Source organism: Osmerus eperlanus, chromosome 4, assembly GCF_963692335.1.
Source record: "Osmerus eperlanus chromosome 4, fOsmEpe2.1, whole genome shotgun sequence".
NCBI classification, from domain to species: Eukaryota; Metazoa; Chordata; class Actinopteri; order Osmeriformes; family Osmeridae; genus Osmerus; species Osmerus eperlanus.
Genome location: NC_085021.1, coordinates 19943329 through 19960027, shown reverse-complemented (window position 1 = coordinate 19960027; position 16699 = coordinate 19943329). Strand labels below are relative to the sequence as shown.

The 16699-nt window shown below is 45.4% G+C and overlaps 2 protein-coding genes across 4 annotated transcripts; both read right to left on the bottom strand.

The window, feature by feature from the left end:
- Window positions 1-25: 25 nt before the first annotated feature.
- On the bottom strand, window positions 26-8000 carry nr1h5 (nuclear receptor subfamily 1, group H, member 5). 2 transcript variants are annotated; one of them, XM_062460121.1, is made up of 11 exons: window positions 7778-8000; window positions 4844-4940; window positions 2493-2867; window positions 2145-2285; window positions 1823-1950; window positions 1427-1525; window positions 1211-1310; window positions 1013-1129; window positions 792-884; window positions 574-687; window positions 26-461 (listed from the first exon to the last, which is right to left on the bottom strand). In XM_062460121.1, the coding sequence occupies exons 2-11, from the start codon at window positions 4938-4940 to the stop codon at window positions 223-225; spliced, it is 1503 nt and encodes a 500-aa protein (XP_062316105.1). In that variant the 5' UTR covers window positions 7778-8000; the 3' UTR covers window positions 26-222. The 2 variants fall into 2 exon arrangements, with proteins under 2 accessions (XP_062316105.1, XP_062316106.1); XM_062460122.1 differs by having other exon boundaries at window positions 792-881; window positions 7778-7998.
- Window positions 8001-9439: 1439 nt separating this feature from the next.
- Window positions 9440-14713, bottom strand: slc66a1 (solute carrier family 66 member 1). Of its 2 annotated transcripts, XM_062460119.1 has the most exons (9): window positions 14264-14713; window positions 13784-13845; window positions 13244-13439; window positions 12806-12935; window positions 12536-12623; window positions 11622-11782; window positions 11448-11540; window positions 11047-11232; window positions 9440-10628 (listed from the first exon to the last, which is right to left on the bottom strand). In XM_062460119.1, the coding sequence occupies exons 3-9, from the start codon at window positions 13432-13434 to the stop codon at window positions 10542-10544; spliced, it is 936 nt and encodes a 311-aa protein (XP_062316103.1). In that variant the 5' UTR covers window positions 13435-13439; window positions 13784-13845; window positions 14264-14713; the 3' UTR covers window positions 9440-10541. The 2 variants fall into 2 exon arrangements, with proteins under 2 accessions (XP_062316103.1, XP_062316102.1); XM_062460118.1 differs by lacking the exon at window positions 14264-14713 and having other exon boundaries at window positions 13784-14222.
- Between the last annotated feature and the right edge of the window lie 1986 nt (window positions 14714-16699).

The window sequence follows — 16699 nt, the reverse complement described above, 5'->3', positions numbered from 1 at the left end:
TAGTAAAAGATACGCAAAGTAGTAGTCGTCTGACAAAAAAACTTTTTATTGACCAGTATTCTTCATTACGATAACTATAACCATGTGACAAAGTAAAAATGCTAAAGAAATGCTAAGTATGTCAGTAATAAACAGGCCAATAATATTTCTTCAAAAATCTTTGGTACTCACTATATAGCACATACAAAATCAAAGCGGAGAAGTGTCCCCTGCCCAGCAACGTCAGGGCTGCGGTCGGAGCAGGGTGAGGTGGTTGTGTCGTAGGGTCCGCAGCTCCGTCAACCTCCCCAGCAGCCGGGCAAACCGCTGCTTCCCTGCAGGGCCCGGGCCCCTGGATGGAGCTCCGCCGTGGGCCCCACACACTGGAGCTCCGCCGTGGGCCCCACACACCCTAGACAGCAGCTCCAGGATCAGCTCCTGCAGGCTCTCCACACAGGCCACGGCCCGCAGCGAGGCGCGGTCTGGCAGGGGGGGGGGGGGTGGAGAGACCCGACGGGGGTTCAGAGCATGACACGCTTGAGGGTTTGTGGGTTGCTGTGTGAAGGTGTGATGGTTTTGGAGATCTGATCTCACCTGAGCAGAGCAGTGCTGTTGCGGTGAGTAAAGAGTATTCAGCCTCCGTCACCCCCAGAGCTGTCATACTGTGGAAGAAGTTGAGGACTGGTCCTAGCAGGTCCTCACTGACTCCTGCACGCATACACACACAAACACCTCTCTCAGACCAGTGTGTGTAGCTCTAAAGATTAGTTGTAAGTCCTTTTTTTCAAGGATGTTTGGGTCCTTTGCCTTACCACAGTTCATTGAGGTGCCACTGTGTATGTTTTCCTTTGATTCTAAAGTTTTCAGCCAGTGATGAGTTGAGATGTTGAAAGGTTGTAGTGCTGCTGAGAGGAATTCACAATTTACCTTTGGGCACAAATGCTCTCTTTCCACGTGACCCCCTATCTCCATCTTGCATCATTGACCCAACATTAATCTGGACAACACGTTCCTTAAAAACCAATAGACCTACCTGGGCTGGGTCCTGCCGGGTTCTGGGAGAACTGCTGAGCTGACATTAGGAACATGACCTCTACAGAGCAACTGGAGAGCAGAGTGTTCTGGTCCGAACAGTCAAGAAGATCGAACCCTACGAGAACATCAGATTCAGTCAGCGGAGAGCGTCTCCACAAGCAAAACTCGAGAAGTGAAAGTAAGATGGGGGACTGACCAGGTACACTTTTGGCAAAGTGCAGCAGTCTCTGAGAGGGAAGAGAGACCGGCTCAGCTAGTCTGTCTCCACTCCCGTCTGCACAGGACCAGTCAAACACCTACAGAACCGACATACCAAGGAAGGGATCAGCAACTCGATCGCTGCCTAAACTCCCAACGGACACGATAACTGTCGTTAGCGGTAACTGGAAGGGGGGGGGGGGGTGTTACCCACCCTGCTGTGTGTGTAGTCCTGGACCCTGTACTGCCGATGGGCCTCCACCATGTTATCCAGCACATGCTGCTGTTCTCTTGATAGACTGGTGGACAACGCCTGCCAGAGGAACAGACACTCAACGTCAATCCGTGGACATTTCAGACTGAGCCGAAACTAACCAAGACGAAGGAGAATGCGAAGAGAGGAGCCCAAGTGAAAAAATATTATGGAGTACAAACATACATCTATACTGAAGGTGTCAAGTAAGCATGTGAATAAATCGGTGCATTTTAAGCACCCTTCCAGTTGCGTAGAAAAACATGAAAATAATGCAAATGTAAGCTGTCCATTTCAAAAAACATTCAAATGAGATGTTAGTGAACTCTTTTTCCTTTCTGGGGAAGAGGATCACACCTGTCCATGCAGCCTGCTGGTGGAGGTGATGCTCCCGCTCTCCACACACTCCTCCTCCTCCTGCCCTCCCCTGAGCTTCGCTCCCTTCCTCAACCTCTTGGACTGGCACTGCACCTCCGTCAGCAGACCTGAGGCGAACGGGGAAAAAGATGCATTACCGAGACCGCCTGACAACCACTAGCTGAGACCATCGTGGGCATTGTTCTTAAATTGATTGATTTTGTTTTTCAGGTTATGGATTCTGTTTTTCTGTGGTACGTTTTACACATTCATTCTCCTTTTTCGATCTAGAAGGGAAATTCAAGATGGCGTTCTCGCTCACATTCAGCCAGCATGCCCACGGCACGACACTTCCTCAGACGGCAGTCCTGACACTTCCTCCTCATGTACATGTCCATCTCACAGCCTCCGCCACTCTTGCAGCGGTACACCGCCTTCTTGGTCACGCTCCTCCGGAAGAAGCCTGGAACGCAGGAGGGTGGATGGGTCAGAGGTCAGCACACAGAGGTCAGCACACAGAGGTCAGCACACAGAGGTCAGCACACAGAGGTCAGCACACAGAGGTCAGCATACAGAGGTCAGCACACAGAGGTCAGCACAGTTCCCTGGAGAGGGGAGGAGTACAGTTGGTCAGACACGGATGGATGACTGTCATTTGTGAGTTCTGTACCTTTGCAGCCTTCGCAGGTGAGAGCGTTGTAGTGATACCCGGAGGCTTTGTCCCCACACACCACACACAGCTCATCCTGACCTCTCACCCTACCACTGTGGCCCAGCCTGGTCCTCCGAACCAGGGGCACCACCCCCGCGCTTCCTCCCTTCCCCTGGTCCCCGCACTGGGGATCCAGGCTGGGCTCGCAGGGAGGCTCCAGGCAGTGGGAGTTGTAGGGGTAGGGGGAATGGCAGGGATGGGGAGAGGAGGAGGACGGGGCTCCATAGAGGGAGAAGGGGGGGGCGTTGACTGGGCTGTACTGCTGCTGGCTGTACGGGAAGCCCTGGAGGTCTAGATCCTGGTAAGGATAGCCCAGCGGGTCCCCCAGCACATCTGCATGGGATGGGAAGACACACACAATCGCAACATACGTTTAAGAACAAAAGTAAGAAACATGTTTCCAGGGAAGCTCCAGCCTCGGTGAAATGGAATTCTCTTGCTTAAGGGGTTCCGCACAACAAGGAAACGATTGCAACATGTCACCCAAGGTCACGATTTCAGTCACACTGGTTTCCAGTCAAAGTGCATCTGAAGAATTTGATCCTTGATCACCATCTAATGTAATTCATGTGTGACCTAATGTCTTTTACGGCTCCTGTGGGATGTAATAAATAAACCTTGGAGCGAGACTTTGTGACCCAGTATGGACTGTGGAAACAGGATGCAGCTGAAAGGTTACAGTGCTGTTTAGGATTTTTATGATTCCCTGTTATTATTTTTATTGTGTTTTATTGTGTTTTATGGCAGTTCAGCACAGTGTCTGTTTGAGCATGTTGGGGTGACTGGAAGAGCTATGGAGGCTTGTCTCCACAGGGAACATGTGTCACATCTGGCTGTGCGTCTGATAGTACATCTGCTTCAATCCTCTTCACCGAAATAAGCGCGTGAAATGAAAGCGTTGATATTTTCTTCGATATTCTTCGACACGTGAGGCCACAGGAACATGCTGTTCTCTCCTACCTCCCTGGTGTTGTGGCTCGACGACGTCAAGCTCAAATTGTGTCGTCTTTATTCACGGGACAGCCATGACGGCCTGACAACCGCCATCACAACGGCCCCCAGAACCTCTCCTTGACCTGGGATAAACGAGTGCTGAGTGTTCACCTCCTCACTTCAACATTTTTTCCCTTTTTTTCCCTCTCCAATCCTCTCACTCCTTCCTCTTGTTTCCCTCTCCAGAGCTCTCCATTCATCCTGCCTATCGTCTCCTTCAACATCTTCAAACTCCTTCCTTCTTTTACACCAGAGGTCTGGACAACCTGTCAAAGTGAGGATGCCACTTCAACTATCGAAATACAGCCTGCACCCCCCCCACCTCCCCCTCCCCCCATCCCCCCCCCCCACCACCTCCCACATCCTCCCCCATCACGTCTTCTCTCTCTCCTCTCCCAGATGTTTCCTGTCATGGTGAGACTAGGGGGGCTGGGTTAACTCCTCGCTGGTTGACAAAGCTGTGGTGAGGTCTGTTTGTAAACCATTTTAGCGCTGTGTAAACACTTTCCTGCCTCCTCTCCGTGCCTCACACGCTAGTGAACGTTACCCCCCATCATGTCCTGATGTTCATCCCTGCTTGGAGTGGAGACAACACAACGTCTCAGAGAGATTGGGCCAGGTCCCAGCTCTTCTTTATAAATAGTCACTTTTTCCCCCACTCAAAAGATTCTTGGTTAGCATCCTGTGTTTTGGACATTGTAAACTCGTTTTCAATTGAGCATTGTGACCAGAGAACAAACTGTGAAATCAACTTGTAAGAGATTTAACCCTGGTAACATCTGCTAAACTATTGCAATAATAATATATTTGTTTAGCAGACACTTTTCCCCAAAGCGACATACCTGTACATTTGAAATGCTCTCTACAGTCAAATGCTCTAACCGCTGAAACCTACTCCCTACTGTAGAACTAAGTCAAAACCTCATCTGAACTCAAATAACTGTCGAAGGAGACTGGAGACAAGGAAAGCATCTAAGAGTACAAAACTTGCACATCCTTCTCAAGACAATCGAGGCAACACAATGCATAGTGTGAATGAAGAAAGAGGGCCAGCGTTCTGTTCGGTCACCTCAACATTACATTTAGTCATTTAGCAGACACTCTTATCCAGAGGGACTTACAGTAAGTACAGGGACATTCCCCCCGAGGCAAGTAGGATGAAGTGCCTTGCCCAAGGACACAACGTCATTTCGCACAGCCGGGAATCTAACCGGCAACCTTATGATTAATAGCCTGATTCCCTAACCGCTCAGCCATCTGACCCCCAGTAGACACAAAGTACCTTTGCGGCGTCAGTCAGACCAGGGGAGACTTACCGTAGTACTGCAGAGGTTCCGTGGTGCCGTATCCCTCAGAGCTGGTGAGGTAGCCCCCAGCAGTCATGGACATCTCTGCCTCGCTCCACTCTCTCATCTAAACAGAAAACACATGCTCCCTTAACTCTCATTGAATCCACACACACACACACACACTCACTCACAAAACACCATGGATCCACGGACGGAACATATCTCAAACTTTCCACAACATTCCTTTATAGCAGCGCTCGCAGGTCTCCTAGCTGTGATGTCACTGGTTATTTTTATGCTGGCCTCGTGTCTCCGAGGTTAGCGCTGTCTGAACAGAGCAGTGCAGCTGAGCTCTGTGATGCCTCGCTGGTCCGGGGGGAAACAGCGGCGGAGACCAGGGACAGCCAGGAGAGTGTGAGAAGGAGAGAGAGATGGTGACTCGCGTCCAAACAGATGGTCCTGGCCTGGAGCTCAGAGGGAAGATGAGGCGTGTAGGGCAGGGGTGGGGGACAGTGGGATGTCTCTTCGATGGGGGGCCTGTCCCTGGAGGTCTGGGCTTCCAGGTTTGGCCTGGTCAGGTGGCTTCCACCATGGAGCAGCTGGGGGGATCTGAGCTTAATAATCACCCACCTGAGTCTGGGTTTTTGTGGGAAAGGAGCATTGTGAAGTAATGCAGGGAATAAAACGTCCTAGCACACGTTGTAGAGAAATTGTCTACAAGGTGAAGAATTCGGAGTTTGCTTGTTTTTAAGGACGTTCTGAGATTCTGAGTCTTTATCATTGGACCTAGCCACAACTACTGGTATGAATGCATGTGTGTGTGCATGCGTGTGTGTGTGCATGTGTGTATGCGTGTGTGTGTGAGTTTGTGTATGTGTGTGCGTATGTTTACTTGGACTCATGTTTGCCACTGCTCTGTTTGTGCTGCAGTTAATATTTGACGCTGGGCAGATTTAGGGCTTTGAGAAACCCGGCATACCCCCCCCCCCCCCCCCCCACACACACACACACACCCCCCACACACACACACACACACAGTGAACTGGGTCGAGGCCTGCCCAGAGCAGTCAGGGGAACACGACCTGGCTGAGGCCCTTATCTGTCACTAATGGTGTCTGACATGCAGCATGCTGACAGAGAGCTTGTGCTAGCCTCCCACCCAGGAGACGTCCCTCAGCAGCCTCTTTACGCAGCGTGGAGCGAGCCAGCAGTACCACCACCAGCAGTGAACCATCACGCTGGATGAGCCATGATGACTCCTCTCCCAGTTCTGAACTCCTACTTAAATACAGTAAATACGGTGTGCTGAGCTGCCTGTGAACAAACAATCTGAGGTTACCTACATTCAGAGGCGGAATAAAAGTATAGCAGTTTCAACCATGACATCAACAAGTGGAGGTAATTGAGTCTGGTTCCTCTTCCTGTCTGTGTGGAGGAAGGATTCAGGTGGTTTGGCACACCACCCTCCGGTTGATGTTCTCTGGTCAGGACTACAAGAGACCTCACGCCGTGTCTCGTTTGATGGTTGACTGGTTCTGTAACTTGTAATCAGCTTTTGTGTGGACAATCATGGACAAACAGACAGAACCAATGTGATTCTACCGATGAGCTGCTCTACGTGAAGTTTGTGAATGGAAGGAGAGGTGATCAGAGGTGGACAACAAACACTCGCATCCCTCAAAGCTGTCCTGACACTAGGAGAGAAAAAAGAAGTGAGAGAAGGAGGGAGAGAGAGACAGAGAGGGGGAGAAAGAGAGAGAGAGCGTGTAGGATGTTCATTCATTCTCACATAACACTGAGTTATGGTGACAATTTCTCAGAGTGAGTAAATGTGGCTGTGGATCTTCCAGTGTGGTTGAAATGTCACTTAGTTGGACAAGAGCCCGACTGCTGCACAGCTCAGTGGGAACATAGTCGAAAAGGGAGATGAGGAGGAGGTGGAGGATAAAAGGGAGAGAGGAGTGGAGGGTGAGCTTAAACTCATTACCTTTGATTCACTCAGCGTTTGGGCTGAAGGCAGTATGCTCAATATAAATCTCTCTCTTTCTCCCTGGCTCTGTTCCTCTTGCTCTCTTTATCAATGTGTGATGTTTGCTGGTAGCCAGTCAGATTGTGGGCTGTTTACTGATTCTTGCAGGAAACAGACGCTTAGATTAGTGTGGCCTTGCAGGGAAGGATTGTGTGGGTAAAGTCCACTGCAAATTCAGGGGAGGGGGGGAGGCAAAGCTATCATTAATGACACAAGGTATGTAAATACTTACAAAAGTTACTAAAGTAAAGCTCTTTGATAGTGATGTTGATGTTGCCAAATGATAATTGCAGAAAGATTTGTGAAGCAGTATCTGTTTCAATAAAAAGGGAGAGGAACTGATCTGAAAGGCTTGGTACTGTCCTGTACTTGCTTTTGAAACAACGTTGTTCTCTAAAACCCTTGTTCATTTCAACTGAATTCAACTCAAAACACACGCAAAATAGATCAACTCATCTGAATGACCACATTCACGTAGTCCTACCACTAATATTTACAATCTCAATTAGTGTGGTCGACAAATCAGTGCTCAACACAAACAAAATCAAGAACACCAAGTCCTAATGTGTCTGCTAGGACACGCATTTCAACAACAGCACGTTCAGAGACGCATCATTAACTTGACCAGCACTAAACCAAGAAGATGTCTCTGCTCTACAGTCGAAACATCTGTCATTTCTGTATCAACGCGATGGTTGAAGAGGATTCATTGGTCGCTTATTTAGTCCAGCACCCTAATAAGCACGGACAACAGGAGAGGCCAAACACTGTTTCAACCGAAATGTGTCCATCATGACCTTCAAACTTCAAAATGAGTCCTCAAAATAACCACATCCACCTTAAAGATCATTCGTCATTAGACAGCACATGCCTGATTCTTTTCAAACGTTTCAAACACGACAGTCCAAAGCCAAAGAGAAAGATCAACTCACTGCTGGTGGTCTTCTTCCTGCCTGTGTGTCGACTCTTCTGACATCCTCCTGGGTTTTCTTCCTCTTACGTTTTTGGTGTCGACTCCAGTCAAGCCTCTGACATTCTACACTCACCAAACACGCACGTGCAGTCTGACACAGTCACATACATACGCTCTCTGATACATACCCACAAACACAAGCACACACCCACACACACAGAAAAGAGTACTTTCCATTTTTATCATGAGTCACTGATTGTTTGACAATGCAAACATTTCTGTGTTTACTCTATTTTGGGCACAGCAGCATGAAACAACATGAATCTAATGAGGTACCCCTTAAATTAAATGTAAGACTCAAATCAAAGCAAACATTTACATTTAGTCATTTAGCAGACGCTCTTATCCAGAGCGACTTACAGTAAGTACAGGGACATTCCCCCGAGGCAAGTAGGGTGAAGTGCCTTGCCCAAGGACACAACGTCAGTTGGCACGACCAGGAATCGGACTGGCAACCTTCGGATTACCAGCCCGATTCCCTCACCGCTCAGCCACCTGACTCCCTAACACACTAACAGGGGATAATAGAGCAGTTAAGAGATTCAAGCTGCCCGTTCAACCCTGTTCAGTTGTCCTGTCCCTGTTCAGTTGTCCTGTCCCTGTTCAGTTGTCCTGTCCCTGTTCAGTTTAAACTCTCTCTACGTGGCCATGGCTCGTTTCACTCAATCCTGCTTTCAAATGGTCAAATTCTAACCCTGAAAATAAAACAGTTAAAATGTACTCAGGAAAAAAATATTATATTTTCAAGCCAACCTCCTTTGGCAATTGAGTGGCGTCAGTAGGCCCAGGTCCCAGAGGAGAGGTGGCGGAGCTACCCAGTGTTCTGCATGAGCACGGTGAGAGCAGCCCAGTGAGAGAGAAGGCTCATTAAGACATTCCCTGTAGTGTGTGTTTATAAACAGCCTCTTGGTCATCTCTGTGATGGATGGAGTCTTGCTATCACTTGTTCTTCCTGCTACACCCCTACATTAGGCTGAGGAACACAACATCGCCACGGTTTCACAACCTCACACACACACACACACTCACACATGCACACACTCACACTCCCTCGCAAGATCCCCCGTGTAGTTCCCACTCCTCATTGACCCCGTTGTGGTTCTGACCTCTCCTCCTCACTGGGTGGGCCCTCAATGTCACTGTCTGTGTGTGTGTGTGTGTGAATGAATAAAGAGAAAGTGAGAATGTGTGTGCACGTTTGTAAAAAGACACTGTGTTTTGTGTGTGTGTGAATAGACAAAGCATGAATGTGTGCATGTGTGTAAAAAGAGAATGTGTGAGTGTGTGTGTGTGTGAGAGATAGGATTCCCAGGGTCAGAATTCCTCCCCCCCCCCCCCCGTCTTCCTCACTAACAGGACAGTAATAACAGTAACTCCACTAATGAAGAAAAACAACATGGCTGTCAGTGTGTGTTCCAGGAACATGAGTGTCAGTGAAAAGTTTAACAAGGTCCCTCAGCAGGAAGAGAAGGACAGGGTTCAGGGTTGCGACTGGGTTTTAACCTCTCCCTTCACATGATTGATGTTCAGCGTACACTGGTGAAGTAAAAGCTGAACAGTTTTCTATGATTAGACACATGCAGATAATTGTAGAAATGACTTCAGTTCTTGTCAGTTTTCCCATTTCAATTAAAAGCTCACTTTATTACACCTAACTCACTGGAACATTTAAAGTGACATGAGTTGATCAAAGAAGTATGATGTGATTATTTGTGACAAACATAAATCACTACTGTGCAAACATGTAGTTTTGTGATAAAGCACCACATGGGTTTAGGAAAAAAGAAACTATTTAAGTTTACTTAAAACCATTTACAAAGAACTAAACCATTCCATCACTGGATAAAATCTGTGATAAATGTACGTTGACACTAAGCAAAGATAAGATGTCTAGTCTCCAAATTAAAAAACAAATAAAATAAAAGGCAATTATTGAAACAAAACATGACTGTAAAGATAACTGCACAAAATGCATTCATATTTAAAGTTTCAACATAAGGCCATCATCGTGCATGGTTAAATAACATGAAAAACTGTACTTTACTGCAAACATTTACACATAAATAAGTAAAAGTTACAATAAGTTCACATGTACAAATTCCAGTATTTAAATCCACAGGATAATTGTTGTGCCTTGTAAACCTGTCTCAAACCAGACAGGAGTTCTCGTAGGTGAACGTTGAGGCTCATTGCAGTGATTAGTGTCAAGATTGTCAAAATGTGTTTAGCAAGTTTGACTGGAGGTAAAAACTGGAGGTATTTAGATTGAACGCATGTTGGAAGCATCTCAAATTCTGGACAGAAATTGTAGTTTTTCCCACCTTGTTTCAGGAGGAGAAGAAACGGAAAAGTAACATATCTTAGCGGGATGTAAGTCAGCATTCTGACACAATTCAATGACTAGAGTTCCCCATCCTTGATTAAGACATTAAATGTCAAGGTCCCTTTAAAACCCCCAAATTAAAAGCAATCAAGAAAATATACTTCAGGCATCTTAATGACCACCGTTGCGTATTTTTCACAATCCATACAGAGACGACAACAAAAAAGAATTACTATACAATTGTTTTTTACATAATAAATAAAAAGAAAAAAAAGTATTGCAAGAAAAGAAAATATGTGTTTCTGTCTAGTGTGTCAGGAATGTGAGTTGGAGAGTTCATTGGTTGTAAACAACTGTTGCTTCATCTTAAACCAGTTGATCCAACAGACTCGAGGTTCTTTCAGTTTCCTAGCAGAGCAGCAGTCTCATCACTATGCTTGTCCTTCGCGACAGGAGCATTTCGGTATATGAGGAACTGGAAGGAGATCTGATGAATGAGTGAAGGAAATCAGCAAAAAAACATTGACATCTGGTCAAATCTCTCTGGACTGAGAAATACTTACAGTCACTGTAGCGAAAAATGCTATATCGTACCAGCACAAATGCCTCAAAAGTATTCAATATAGTGATGTACTCAAATAATCTTAACCAATCAAAAAACCCAGAGCGCCTTTTCTTAAAGCATCTGAGCAATTCCAAAATAATCCTTAAGTGATTAACTATCACTGATAAAACTAATATTACACATGCAATAATCACCTTCTTGCCTATTCATGTAAACATGTTTTCCGTTTGACTCAAGTGCAAGGTCTAAATACTACAAGGCAGTTTCTAGACAGGCCTGGAATGTCACAAGTACATGGGTAAAGAACATTCTGGAGGCCGGGTGGACATTTTTAGGATACGAGGATGTCAAGCGAGAGGGTTCCGAGGCTGCCAATGAGCCAGGGCAAGTGATGGAGGATGTAGCTCTCCTCGCCCTGGCCTCGCTCCGGATTCTTTAGCAGTACGCTGAGGCCGTAAGTGGTGTTCCCCAGGATGACGAGCGCAAACAGGAAGTAGGACACGCCTTCGGTCGACTTCCTTTTGTACTGCAAAAGGAGAGGAATCAGGATTTTAAAATGGGATTTGATTGATGGAAGGAATCCTGAATTCAATTTTGCATGTGAAGATGTTTTGTGTTTTCTGAATTTAGCTTGTTCTCACAGCATTTCTTTTATTTACATCACTAGAGCATCGATTTGGATAAAAGCTGAATAAATGGAAATGTACTCTTCTTTAAACCATCCCATCCTATCATACTCACATTAGTGTGCATCTGTGGCAGTCTGGAGCAGAGGTAGAGCACAGAGGACACCGAGCCAATGGTGAACCCTATTATCTCCTTGGTGGTGAAAGCCTGGACAGATGGATATACATCAACTTTCCACTCCACCATTGTCAATCTTGTTTTGTTACGAGACCGAGGAACACTTCTCACCTGAATACTAGAAACACCAGCCTCCGAGGTTGACAACAAAGCCCGACCTTTGAACCCAGAGGTCATCACTTCCTGTTGAGGTCCTGACGCAGGTAGGGTGAGGAAGCTGACGGTGAAGCCAAGGAGGTAGATCAAAGCCAACGCATTGAGAGATGACCTGCCTGAGTCAAGGACATTTACATTTAGTCATTTAGCAGACGCTCTTATCCAGAGCGACTTACAGTAAGTACAGGGACATTCCCCCGAGGCAAGTAGTGCCTTGCCCAAAGACACAACGTCATTTGGCACGGCCGAGAATCAAACCAGCGACCTTCTGATTACTAGCCCGATTCTCTAACCGCTCAGCCACCTGACTCCCTGATGACATGATGTCTGAGATGGATTCACATTGAACAGCCATTAGATCCTAGTTTTACAACATCTACAAGTTATCAAAAAAAGTTATCAAAAAACTGCTAAACTGTTTACAAAAAGGTCTCAGTTGTTGTATGTAAACCCGGCTCAGCAAATTCCTGTAGGCTTGGATCCATATATTGATAGACGCTTGGCTCCAAAAAACACTCCACATGTAGACTAGCCTGAAAACACTTTTTTTGTTGTTGTTTCAAAACATATCTTTGGTGTGGTTCATTTAGTTGCTAAGCGCCACAGTTTTTTGTCATGTGATTGAGTACGCATGACTGAGTATGTAGGCCTACATTTTATAAAGTCTTCCTGACAAGGAGAACTGCACGGAAGGCAGAGACTGAACCTGATCCAGTGTTTTTCCAGTGTCACGTAACAAAACTTACAGTACCAGTCAAAATTTTGGACACATTTTCCCAGGTCCCCTAGTTAAATAGGTGTAAGGACTGAGCGCAAGCCATTAACCACATAGATGTCACAGCAGACAAAGAAACAAGGGCTCAACTCACTGTCAGACATCTTGTTCTTAGCCATGTAGTAACAGTACAATGCCAGCATCACCAAATCAGCCAGGACATAATACACTGCTGTGTACGTCTGTTTGAGAGAAGAAGAACAGAGACATAGGTGGTTTCATATTAGTTTAAGTCCATCTTGGTACAATGTTGGTACTGAGAACGTCAGACTATCCCCTTGGTAACACACAGATACCTAAAACAATATACATCCAAGAAATCTCAGCAATAAGCACCAAACCCTGGCAGGTATGAATGACTCACCTGGAGTGGAAGCTGGTCGGCTAGGAAGGAGCCCACTAGATTGCAGGTGTCACCAGCCAGCCACAGCAATAGAAACCAAATGGACAGAGCACTGTCCATGTTTCCAGTCTTACAGGAGCTATAGTATTGTCTGAGGACATGACAACAGAAAAATTTCAAAATGGACGAGTTCACAAAATTAGTCCTTGATTTACATTTACATTTATTCATTTAGCAGACCCTTTTATCCAAAGCGACTTCCAAGAGAGAGCTTTACAAAGTGCATAGGTCACTGATCATAACAACAAGATAGCCACAAAAACATTGCGAGTAGCCAAAACATGAAGCACACATTGTGAACAACCAAAGTAAGTGCCAAAGGGAAGAACCATAAGAGCATGTAGTTAAACAGATATAAACTTGATATACAAATGTAAACTATAAAAATGCAAGGCTTACGGGATTGAAGACACCATGAAGCACAGTATGGACAAAAGGCCTAGCATGACGCTGGCCATATCCCTGGAATCCTGTGCGCATTCCCCAAGCCCAAACCAGATCCATTCCGTTCCGTTGGGACATACAGAACTGAAGTTTCCGTCATTGCTCCCCGCAAAGGTTCCCCTAGTGAGGACTCCTTCCGTCCACATATTCACTAAATAACGCAAATGGTTAATGGTCAAACCTAGCTGTGTGTCAATAAAAAAGCCATCTACCTATCTGACCCAACTGCACAAACTGAAATGTCAAAGGTAAGACTGAGGTTAGTTGCTAATTTGCTAACGTTACGTACACAAACACAAAACAAGACAGGGTGAAAAAAAACAAGATAAAAAAGCTATGTAGAGATTTGGATCTTGGTATGTTGGTTGTAACATAGCAAAGTCAGCTTGCCTTGATATGGCCCTTTGTCTAGGTGCTTAAAACCATACATCTATACCTAAAATAGAACAAGCCCGATTAGACAAAGATTGAATATTATATAGCTCTAAGTCTCACCTGGGGTTTGGTATAGCTATTGCAGCTTGCCCGGGACGCAAGGAATCTTGATAGACGTCTGCCTAAGATAAGAAAAAAATATCAACAGAGCCTGTAAACAGTTTTAGCCGGACCAAGGGGGAAGTTATGATTGGTTCATGAGTACGCGTCACCGGGAGAAGGCGGATTCAAAATGTCTTAAAATTGGAGTGAGCAAGTTACAATAGAGAAATTGCAATCAATTTAGTTTAGAAATGACAGCTTTCCGAAGTTGACATTATTGGTAAACTCCAATTCCCATTCACCATGGACTTTAGACAAAAACAAATATAGTTGCCTACGTTTTAATTAGGCATTTCAGCCGGCACCATAAAGTAGCTGAAATCAAGCTCAGTGTGGCATGGTTGAGGCTGAACTTTCTCTTTCGCAGCTAGCTATTTATTCGCCGGTCCAACTTTAATTGCAACATTAAGAGTTCAGTACATGACAAATGTACTAAACAATGCTCACCCCGTGTGACATGGCTAATATGTCCACATTTTGACATGTTTGCATCACATATCAACAGCTCATGTTAACCTGCCTTATCGGCATGGTAATTTATTCAGTAATTAGCCTCCCTCATTGCAACGGCCCATAGATTCTTCTCACGACCCTGAGAAACCGAAGATCACGGTCTATACACTATGTCCACAGTATATTCCACGAAAATTCCAGCAATCCACGAATTTCGTCACATATACGTCACGTGTCATCTTGCCAAATACATTGGTTGCATGCTGACAAACTGCTAGTTCTGTGCCATCATACCGACGCAATATGTCAAACTTATTAAATAACACCTGACTCTGACTTAGGCCTATATTTATTTATTCAACAAACCAGATATCCTTCGGACGGAAAAGTTCCTAATCACAGAGGAAAACTCCAGCGAATTTATCATCCACCGATCTCGCGACTGAGGTACCAGAAAACTGACACAGGTGACAGTCAGTCAGCTGACCGGTTTCACCTGAGTGAGCAAACGAAAGTACGCTGATCTAAGTGATCTTATAATTTTCACGCACCGAAGCCACCCCAACAGTTGCACAATGATAGTTTAATTGCCTTTTCCTTGACAAGAAACAAAAAAACAATATTGATGTAATTGTAACCCTAACCCAGTTGAAATCCAATGCCTACAAGACGGTGTTGAACCCCTGCAAAATCTCTTCTGAAACCCCAGTTTCAGCGATGCGTTGAAATGGGCATGCGCAAAGTTGTTGCTCAGGGGCAGACTGAGGGGCAGGTTTGCTAAGGAAGAATTGTAATATTCTGTGATGACTTGTCTTTGGAAATGAAACTCTTAAGAGTCGCTTACCTTTTGGTCACATTTAACAATTTTGTATCACAAAAATTATTGGAGCACAAATTTGCATTGTGTGTCATACAGCTTTGGTGTGCTATACAAAGAATGTTTGCTTAATCATGTTACACATCACACACTGATTGCTTTTGTACATGTTTATAGTAAAGAATGAAAGACTAAATTATATTCCAAAGTCAGTCTTTTATTTATTAAAGCTATGTTTCTGCATATGAGAAAATTGATGACCAATGACATGCTGGGGCTGAGCTGCACATGAATTACATGCATTGTCTACATTTATACGTGCTGGGTGCAACATTTAATATTGTGTGTGATTGAAATTCATGTAGACTATGGCTACATTGCAAAAGTGTCAGAACTGAGAGCAGTCCAGTGTGATCTCTCTGGATAAACCACTATATTGCACTCGAGATCCGTTGTCCTGCGACCAAAGAGCGACTTAACCGCAACTTAACCCATGGTACCAAAATTAATGTATCCAGCCGACCAAGGTACAACGTCACGGCAACGTTGTCCACGGGACCAAAAAATAAGGTAACCAGCCGACTAACAGTGCGTTCACACTGCAGCGTTTTTTAACGCTCTGCATCGCTTGCCTTCCCACAGTACACCACGCTCGGGGGCGTGTTAGACAAGTTAATACAGAGTTGTAGTTCTCTAAGGTCACTGTTGTAGTCATGGCCAAGCGTGCAGATTTGGGTTCATGTACTCACAATATCGATCAAAATACCACTTTTACACAACATTTATGTAAGTGCAAGATTTTACTAGTGCAAGATTACAGTAGAATACATGTTACGCCACCGGTCACTCAACCAGTCGTTTGTAGGCTGGGCTAGCGAGCTAGCAGTGGCACAGAACAGTCACGTAATGTGACGACTACATTTAAAAGTAGGCTATAAAAACACACTAGGAACAATGACGACATCGGCAACCATGCACCATGCATTATTAGTTTAATGTAATCTTTAAATTCAGGCTCGTCACATTAGTAACTTTGTTCTGAACAGAACTGGGTGTGCAGACACATACGAAAAGTTTCTCCTCCATCTTGAAATTGTCAAACCTAGAAATGTTTACCACAATGTGCGTTCACACTGCAGCGGAGCGGGCGGCGCGCGGCGTCGGCTTCCAATTCATTTTCAATGAAACCAGGCGTTGACGCTCGCGTAGGGCATTGTGGGAAGGCGAGCGGAGCGGAGCGGAGCGTTGCAAGTTGGATTTTCTCAACTTTATGTAAATGAGGAGCGTGAAAACGCTAGCGTTGGCCAATCGGATTGGTTTCTTGTTTCTTGTAACGTAGCAACTTCGTCATGGTAAACATTTCTAGGTTTGACAATTTCAAGATGGAGGAGAAACTTTTCGTATGTGTCTGCACACCCAGTTCTGTTCAGAACAAAGTTACTAATGTGACGAGCCTGAATTTAAAGATTACATTCAACTAATAATGCATGGTGCATGGTTGCCGATGTCGTCATTGTTCCTAGTGTGTTTTTATAGCCTACTTTTAAATGTAGTCGTCACATTACGTGACTGTTCTGTGCCACTGCTAGCTCGCTAGCCCAGCC